Raw genomic sequence first — 9854 nt, 5'->3', positions numbered from 1 at the left:
CACCCACCCCCTTCCCTTATTGGAAATGTACATATCATATATGTGTATATCTTGTTAGTATTCCAGCATCTGTCCTGGGCTGCCCTTGGGGTTCCGACAGGGTACACCCCAAGCTGCAGCCACTAAGAGCACCACCTGAGCCCGTTCACTACATTCCCTCCTACGCGGGCCCTGCCCACCTCCCCTCTCTCTTCTCCTCTCTCTGTCTGTCTCCCCTCCCCTCTCTCTGCCTCTCTTTCCTGCTACTCCTGTCCCCAGAGGCTGGACTCCTCCCTCCCTTCCCCTTTCCCATTCACTTTCCCTTAATAAAAACCCCTCCGCCCAAGCTCTGGCACATGGCGTCTTTCTCTGGAGCACCGCTCGCGCTTTTTAAATTACAACATATCTAGCTAAATGTTCTGCTAGCTTGTGTTGATAACTGCTGAACAAAAATAGCCAGTGTTGCAGAACAAGAGAGACTTGAAGCATTTTACTCCCTAAAATGATTGCAACCTGTAGCTATCCTGTGTGGTGCATGCAGTCTTTTTTGTGTAGCCAAGGATGGCCTCTCTGTCCCGCCCTCGGCTGCCTCCTAAGTGTTGGGTTGCAAGTATATGACACCATGCCCAGGGCCAGGAATTGAACCTAGGACTTCCACATGCCAGGCAGGTCTCAAATCCCCTTCCCTATCTCAGACAGTAGAATGTTCACCAGTGGGTGTCTCCAAACCTTCCTCTTCGCTAAAGAGTTCAGTTAATGTTCATTGGAAAGGAGGAGCCAGGAGGAAGGCTCACTGATGTCCACATTTCCTTCTAGCTGTATCAGCAGAAATGCTAGTCTGGGGCTTTCTGTTTGAAGGACTGTGTCCCCTCTATAATTTCCTCCTCTATGCTTAGTTGAATCGGAACAACCCTTGAAAACTATATAAATATTTGCTCCCTGAAGAAAATGCCCTAGCGCAGGCTGATCTTGCCACCCTCCTCCGGGGCAAAGTTGGTCCTGGCTCATTTGTAGCCTTGGGATATCTACCACCCATCCCTGCTGAATCTCATTCTCTTGATGATGATGATGATGATGGTGTGTGTGTGTGTGTGTGTGTATGTGTGTGTGTATATATATATATATATATATATATATATACTTTTTTCAGGGAAGAGACTGTCTTACTTCCAAACCGTGTATTCTAATAGTGAAAGGCATACCAGAGGTAAACAAATTTAAGCCTCTGAAAGCAGATAAAAACTTTAGGGAAAGCTGGGCATGGTTGTCACACCTTTAGCTTTAGCCCTCCAGAGGCAGAGGCAGCAGATCTCTGTGAGTTCAGGATCAGTCTAGTCTATATAATGAGTTCCAGGATAGACAGAGCTACATAGTAAGAACCTGTTTAAAAACAACAACAACAAAACACTTTTAATCCCATCAGAATCAGGTGGATTTCTGTGAGTTCAAGGTCAGCCTGGTCTACAGAGCAAGTTCCAGAACAGGTTCCAAAGCTACACAGAGAAACCCTGTGGCGGGAGTGGGGGTGGGGGGTGGGGACAACAGAGCACCTTGGTGGTGGCAAATGCCTTTAATCTCAGCACTGGGGAAGCAGAGGCAGGCAGATAGATCTCTGTGAGTTGAGGACAGCCAGGGCTACACAGTGATGCCCAGCCATGGAAAAAAAAAGAAAGAAAAGAAAACAACAACAAACTTCGAGGAGTCTATCTATCTTCTTCTTGAGACCAAGATCTAAATTTTTGTTGTTCTGGGGACTAAACCCCAGGGCTTAAGCCATATCTACAAGCTCAGGAAACTACTAAAACTATATTTTTATTTTAACCAACACATAGTAATCATAAATATGTATGGATTGCCATGTAACATTTCAATACATATATATAATGTTTGATGTCCAGATCAAGGTTTCTGACTAGCTTATATCACCTTGGACATTTGTTGCTTCTTTGATGGGAAACCCCCAAATCCTCTCCCCTAGCTTCTTGAATATATTCAATTAATTGTTGTCAATCACAGTGCCATAGAATCAGACATTATTCCTCCCAGCCTGCTGTACCAGGAAGCCATCTCTCCTCCCCTCCCGGACACCCTTCTCAGGCTTTGGTAACGACTGTTACTTTGCTTCCCTGAGATCCGTTGTTTCGTTCCCACACTGAGTGAGAAGATGCAGTATTTGTCTTTCTGTGCCAGACTTATTTCACTTAATGCACCCCCAGTGCCACCTACGCTACTGCAGATGATAGAATTTCACCCCTCTTTCTGGCGAACAATATCCCATTGTGTATATATGGTGCGTTTTCCATCCACTCTTGATAGGCACTTAGGTTGCTTCCAGCTCTTAGCTGTTGTGAATGGTGCTGCAATAAACGTGTAAATACATGTGTTTTCCTGCTATGCTGACTTCATTTCTTTTGCACATATTCCCAGTAGTGTGTGTGTGTATGTGTGTGTGTGCGCGCGTGCGTGCGTGTGTGTGCGCGCGCGTGTGTGCGTGAGTGCGTGTGTGTGCGTGTGTGCGCGCGCGTGTGTGTGTGCGTGTGTGTGTGTGTGTGCGTGTGTGTGTGTGTGCGCGTGGAGACCATAAATCAACCTTGGATATTGTCCCTTATGTGTCACCTTCCTTTTAAAAGATTTGCTTAAGCCAGGGGCTTTGGTGGCTCACGCCTTTAATCCCAGCACTTGGGAAGCAGAGGCAGGAGGAGGCAGGAGGATCTCTGTGAGTTCAAGGCCAGCCTGGTCTACAGAGTGAGTTCCAGGACAGCCTCCAAAACAATACAGAGAAACCCTGCCTTGAAAAAATAAAAAACAAAACAAAAACAGATTTGTTTATTATGGGGTCTGGGCTGGAGAGATAGATAGGTCAGCCGTTAAGAGCTCTGGCTGCTCTTCCAGAGGACCCGGGTTTAGTTCCCAGCATCCACATGGCAGCTCACAACTGTCTGCAACTCCAGTTCGAGACGCCCCAACAGCCTCACACTGATGCGCTTGTAGACAAAACACCAATGCACATAAAAAAAAAAAAAATTTTAAATCATTTAAAGAGACTTATTTCATTTTATTCATGTATGTGTGTTTACCTGGATGAGTTTATGTGCACAACGTAAGGATAACAGTATGTGAAGGCCGGAAGAGGGAGGGCTCTTCTCCTACAAGGTTATGGAATTCGAGGGGGCAATGTCATTTTCTGGGGAGAGTTTTGGAGATGTTGTTGTAAATGGTCTTTTCCTCATTCCACTTGCACCCTCTAACCCTAACATCCATGGAAGATTCTTTCCTGGAATAGTCACGCTTAATTTAAAAGTAATAGAATAATTGAAAGAAATAAATGACAGGTAAACCTATGAAGACAACTTTATTTCAAAAAAAAAAAAAAAGATTGCACCATGGTCTTTTCTTAGGTAGCAGGCAGAAACCAAAAAATGTCCACTCAGTTATTGAAATTACTGCCGACTTGTAGGTCCTCTGAGCCCACGAGAGGGCCGTGTCTTATTTGTTTATTGGATAATATGGCCTTGCAGCTAGTGCGTGCATCACTGTCACCCCATGAACAAGTCCTTGGAAGTTCTTGGCCGCTCTTGAACAGTTCACCCTGGCCCTTGTGCCAATTAGGATGTACCTATCTGGAGGCTGGTAGGAAAACTTATCTTTGTTTTAAATATTTTTTATTTAGAAATTTAAATTTCTAAAATGTATCTTAATGTTTAGTTATGCATTTGTGGGGGGGTGAATGTTGGAGCCTTGGAGGCCAGAGGCATCAGATCCCCTGGGTCTGGAGTTACTGGGCATTGTGAGCCATCTGATATGGATGGTGGGAGCCAAACCTGAGGGTTCTTTGGAAGAACAGCAAGCTCTTTTAACCACTAAGCTGTCTCTAGCCTGAGATGAAGTTAGAATTGTTTTGTTGTTTTTTGAGACAGGGTTTCTCTGTTTGCTTTGGAGCTTGTCCTGGACCTCACTCTGTAGACCAGGCTGGCCTTGAACTCACAGAGATCCATCTGCCTCTGCCTCCCGAGTGCTGGGATTAAAGGCATGCAAGAATTGTTTTGTTTTTAGGCAGGGACTGGCTTCGTAGTTCTGGCTAGCCTGGAATTCACTATGTAGCTATGTAGACCAGGCTAGCCTGGGATGCTCCTCAATCTGCCTGCCTCTGTTTCCTGAATGTGGATGTTTTAATTTTGTATTCATATTTGCAGTAGGGCTGCCCACAGAATGCTTTTAAAGATCAGAGGGCAACCCATAGGGGTCAGTTCTTTCCTTCCTCTGTATGGGTACTAGGTGGCTTAACCCAGCAAGCCACCAGACTGGCTCCCTCGGTGTTCCGCCCAGCTTTCTGATTTCTTCTTCAGTTCTGTATTCCTTCAGATCTCAGCTCTAAGTTCTATTTGACACAAAGGCCTCAGGGGCTAGTTTCTTAAATCTGCAGAAAAGATAGTTGGGAGGAAATCTAATTGAAATCGATTGAAGCTACCTATCACCTTTGTTTATCTCCCCAACACGTTTAGGAGATAGCCACAACTCTGTGACACTCCTTCCAAGCAAAGGTGACCTTGGCTTTTCTTGTTGGAATCCTGGCTGGCATTTGCTAGCAGAAGATGTTGTCTGTGTGTTTTGTTTTGAAGATGGAGTGTATCCTCAGGGCCTGGGCCTGAGGTTCCTGCTTGTGATAGTTTACCTTCAGGTTATGTTACTGGATTCAGAGTCACCTAGGAGACACAGCTCTGGGTATGTCTGCAGAAAGAGTGCATGGAGGTTTAACCAAGCTGAGAAGGCTCACCCTGGACATGGGTGTCTGGATACCATGGGCTGGGGGCCTGGGCAGAACAAAAGGAGAAGCCAGCTGAACACAATCACTTGTTTCTCTCTCTCTCTGCCTCCAGCCTGTGGATACCATGTAGCCAGCTGCCTCACGATCCTGCAACCAAACCTCTCCTGTCACAGGGACTGTATCTCTTCTCAAACTCTGAGCTAGTGAGTTCTTCCATTCTTTTGTCAGGGCCTTTGTTGAAACAACAAGAAAAATAACTGACATACCACTTTAACCCCTAGCTGTAAGAGTCTCCCATGCAAGCCAAGTGAGAACGCCCTCATGGGTATGGGAGGGACACATTTTGGTGTCTACCTATCCCAGCCAGTTCCCAGCTGAGGGCACACTTCCAAACCCACATGGAACTGAAGGTCCTGCATGTTAAGCCTAGCCCAAATCCACGGCTGACAGTTTCCTGAGCAAATAAAATGGTGATTTTTAAAGCTAGTGATGTTTGGAATGTTTGCTACACTGTGATAGCCCAAACACACACACACACATATATTTCCACTTCAGAAAATTAGTATAATTGATTGGGACCTAGTTCAGAGTATTGGTGCTTTATGCTGTATGTGTGCATTTATTGGGCCTGGGAAGATGGTTGGTAGAGAAGAGAACTTGCCACATAGGCCTGAGGACCTGAGTTCAAATCCCCAGCCACCAACTTTTTTCTAACCCTAGTGCTCTCAGAGGTGGATACAGGGGCTCGCTGGGGTTTGCTGGATGCCAGCCTAGCTCTAGGATCAGTGGGAGACCCAGTCTCAAGGGAAAAATGCAGAGTGACAGCACAACACTGGATGTCCTACTCTGACTTCATACACATGTACTTGCTCCCACACACATGCACACCCATATACATGCACAAATACAAAGGCGTGGCATATATATTTTGCAATTTTAAGTTTTGTTTTTGTGTGTGTGTGTTTTTTTTTTTTTTTTTTTTTGAGACAAGCTTTCTCTGTATAACCTTGGCTGTCCTAGAATTCACTCTTGTAGATCAGGCTGGCCTCAGCTCTGCTTACCTCTGCCTCCTGAGTGCCGGGATCAAAGGCATGCACCCCCACCCCTCAGCACCATCAAAGCAGGCACCCAAGGAACCCAGAGGAGGACATTGGATCCCCTGGGGCTGCTAGACATGGGTGCTGGGAACCCACCTCTGGTCCTCTGTAGGATCAGTGCTTGCTCTTAGTGGCTGAACCATCTCTCCAGTGCTTATTTTACTTTGCTAAATTAAAGCCAGAAGTCTGATAGCCATCTGGCTCCGTGGGTCTCAGAAACGGAGTGTCCTTGGTGTCGTGAAAATAAACTTGTCAAGACTTCCTGCATTGGCTATGCGCTGCACATTTCAGCTTAGACTCCTCCAGACAGCGAGTCTCTCATTCCCCAGTGCATTTGTAGTTTCTCTGAGCAAGCGGTTTTTTTTTTTTTTTTTTTTTTTTTGGAAGGCTCATTTGCATACAGCTTCATGGCTCTGACCTCAGTGGGGTTTAAGAACTTGAGTTTCAGGTCCCGCATTGGTGGCACATGCCTTTAGTCCCACCACTCGGGAGGCAGAGGCAGGTAGCTACACAGAGAAACCCATCTCGAAGATAAAAATAAACGAAACAGTGAAAAACAAATGTTCAGGCAGTGGTGGCACACACCTTTAATCCCAGCACTCAGGAGGCAGAGGCAGGCAGATCGCTGATTTTGAGGACAGCCTGGTCTACACAGAGAAATCTTGTCTCAAAAAAAAAAAAAAAAAAAAAAAAAAAGAGAGAGAGAGAACTTCAATTTCTTTTTTCTTTTTTAAATTGGGGTAGAAGGGGAGACTGGTCTCACTCTGTAGCCCAGACTCTTGTTCGAGACAGAGTCCCATTCTGTAGCTTTAGGCCAGCCTCCTGCCTCAGGTCCCCTAGTGCTGGGATTACAGGTATAAGCCGCCCCACTAGAATTGTTGGCCTGTCTTTGAGACTCCATCCCCAGAGTTTTTCCTGGGGAGGACCCAGGCTTAAACTCCTTCTATTAGTAGGTCATTTGTGCTTTCTTTTCGGCTCTCCCGACAGAAACACAAACACCTGACTACTTTCTAAGCCTGTTACGTCTTCACTTTGAATTCAAAATTGTATTTTGACCAGATTATACCCTCCCTACTCGGTGGGTTCATATAAATGTTTATTGTCACTCTTCACAAAACAGGAGGGGACAGGTACAGGGCCAGCGGTCCATCACCCATCAAAGCTCCCACCTTGTTCTGTTTTGAAACACAGAAGGCACTATTGTGAGGCCCAGCAAGGCAGAACCAATAACTTCATGCTAGTTACACAGCACCCAGGGTTCAGCTCAGCATTCCCTACCGGACACACTACTGCCACTCAAGGCGATGCCCACCGCTCTCTGCTCCCTCACCCCAGGCAAGCACGGCTCGCTTGTCATAAACACCACTTTACACAGAGGGTCCGTCTCAAGCTTGTTGGGAACAAGTTTTCTCTTCCTCTCCAAGTCTAAAGATGACGGTCACAATGCTACATGCTGACCAGGGACCCTGACCGTCTCCCAATCTTCCATCTTCCGCTCCGTGCTCCAGCTAGTCTGCGCCAGAGTTGTAGAGAGCGCCTGGAAGAATCTCATTCTCTCAGCACAGCGATTAAGTTGGTTCCTCGAATTGTTCCCGACAGGAGGGGCAGGAAACAGCACCCGGCTTCGGTGGCGGCTGCAGCGGAGCCGGTAAGGACTGTCCACTGTCCAAGCGGCCTCGTATCGATCCCGGGTCTAAGGCCCGGTTGGATCACAGTTCCAGCCTTCCTCCCCCATCCGCCCGGCTGGCTGAGTCCGGGAGCCGCCGCGTCCCTGGAGGCCTGGGTTTCCTTAAGAGGCCCTGCTGCCAGTCCGGCCAGGTGGAAGTTAGCAGGTCCGAGTCTGGTGGCCCTGGGTGGGAGGAGCCCGGTAGCGGCCGGAGCTAGGAGAGGTGCGACTAGAAGGTGACGCTCCCTCTCAGCGTTGCCTTGCGCGTCCCTGCACCCCTGTGAGCTCTCGGCCCCCGGGCGACAGGTGCCGTGACCGCGCGGCGGCGCCCCCGAGGGGAGGTCCCCAAGTGCCCGCCCCCCGCCCGCCCCGTCTACGCCCCTCCTCTCCCCTCCCCTCCCCCGCCTCCCGCAGCCACCGGTTGCCAGCGATCCCGCTGCCGGGTCCCCGCGGAGCTCCGGAGCGCGCGCGCCGACAAGTGGGGACACTCGCGGGTCTGACCCGGGAGGCCACCCCGGCGCGCCCGCCAGCTGCCAGCCGCGATTCCCCATCCCTGGCCGGCGACCCTGGGCCCAAGGAGCTCGCTGGGTGGGGGTTGGGTCCCCGGGGACCCGAGCCAACTCCGGGCGCGACGATGGAGGAATCGCAGCGCGCGCGCTCGCACACGGTCACCACCACCGCCAGCTCCTTCGCAGAGAACTTTTCCACCGCCAGCAGCAGCTTCGCCTACGACCGAGAGTTCCTCCGCACCCTGCCGGGGCTCCTGATTGTGGCCGAGATCGTGAGTGTCGGGCCGGGCCGGGCCGGGCGGTGGGAGGCAGGTGGACCCGGCAAGCTCGCGCGCCTTCGGCTCCGCCCACCGAGCTGGCTCCGGTCTTCCCGCGGGCTCCGGGAATGCTCTTGAGCTCAGCCTCGACTTCTTTGTAAAGTGCAAAACTCACATCCAGGTTCTTTCTCCTTGGGCTCTTTTGGGGACCGACGGTCGTGACCCTCGGGATGTCTGTTGCCGGAGGCTTCCCTCTTGATGTTTTCTTTCGAGGACGGCGGCCTGTCCCGGGAGCCGGATACTCGGTGGGCGTTCATTGATCTTGGGTGTCCGGAATACCTAGGGCCTCCCTCACCTGATCTACACGTGCACGAGTCCCTGAAAAGAAAGCTTTTCTCAAACTGATCCCTCCACAGTGCTGGGCTAGAACCCAGAGTGTCACATGCTAGCTAGGCCGATGCTCCTCTACCCATGAGCCTCAACCTCCCCACCCCCCACCCCACCCCACCCCCGGCTCTCAGAATTTCCCTAATGTTAGTTATAAAGGGAAGAAAAATTTCGTTATCGTAATTATCTTCCTGTAGTCTGACTGAGATGAATCAAGATTTCCCTGAATAAATTCTGGGAGTCTCAGCCTCTGTGAGAACCTAAGGGTTTCTGTACCTTACCGGAGCACATCCTGGTGGGGGCTGGGCACGTGCCTGGGAGGGGGCAGGGCTTGTCCATTCTCTCCCTGGGAAGCCAGGCCTTCCGCCTGGAGTTCTGTTGACAACTGGTGGAGGCCGCTGTCTATTGTCTTCGCCCTCTGCCAGGGTGTCAAGTCCTGAAGAACCCTCCGAGTCCCTGCAACGCTCCCTTGTGAAGGAGTTGCAAATAAGCTCCTGAAACTGAGGGGAGGGGTAACGCTTACCCTTGGTGGAGCTGAGATTCAAACTCATGCCTGCCCTTTTATTGGTCTCTGCTTTTACCTAAGGAGATTCGACTTACACTGTCGTCTAGCCGAGGTCTCCCTTCTGTTCCATCTCCGGACCCAAGGAAGCATTTGTGGAATCGAAATCCAGCCCATATGAAAGAAAACTGGGGGAGAAGGGTGATCTTGCTGTAGAATGGCTGAGGACTTGGGGACCCTCCGAGAACCCTATGTAAGGATGCTAGGGGGCTTGACGGCTCCAGTCTCAGATCCCAAACCCAAGGAGTCAGCTTCCAAGTGGTTTTCTTGCACAAAAGTTGGGAAAGTGTTGGCTTAGCTCATTTCCCAAGTGGTTGGCCCAGCCAGCCCTGAGGATATCTGCAGCCCTAATAAATGACCCAAAGTATCGGAGCCACCGCTCAAGGCCTGGCCTTAAAGAGCTCAACAAATATTTGCTGTGTGAGTGAAGGGTTGGCAAGCTCTCCTGCTTCGGCAAAGCAAACAGCCGCTCAAGCAACTGAGCTGGGGCTTCCGTGGCGTGGACCTGGACCACCACCACTAATTGTTTTCTGAGTTACAACCCACAAGTCTTCTGTTGTGTAATTTTCCAGAAAATATAAGAGCAAAAGAAGCATAAAGGACCGGCCATCCCACCACTAGCAATAACCACG

At 49.7% G+C, this 9854-nt stretch overlaps 1 protein-coding gene across 1 annotated transcript in view; it reads left to right on the top strand.

Annotated features, from left to right (window-relative positions):
* The first annotated feature begins 7905 nt into the window (after positions 1-7905).
* Cmtm8 (CKLF like MARVEL transmembrane domain containing 8) overlaps positions 7906-9854 on the top strand; it is a 50063-nt gene continuing 48114 nt past the window's right edge. Inside the window, exon 1 of the mRNA XM_051201979.1 lies at positions 7906-8288. Within this exon, the coding sequence (XP_051057936.1) occupies positions 8142-8288 (147 nt within the window). The 5' untranslated portion in view covers positions 7906-8141. The remainder of the gene's footprint in view (positions 8289-9854) is intronic.

This window comes from Phodopus roborovskii, unplaced genomic scaffold (assembly GCF_943737965.1).
Source record: "Phodopus roborovskii unplaced genomic scaffold, PHOROB, whole genome shotgun sequence".
NCBI classification, from domain to species: domain Eukaryota; kingdom Metazoa; phylum Chordata; class Mammalia; order Rodentia; family Cricetidae; genus Phodopus; species Phodopus roborovskii.
This window is presented reverse-complemented; position numbering and strand designations above follow the sequence as displayed.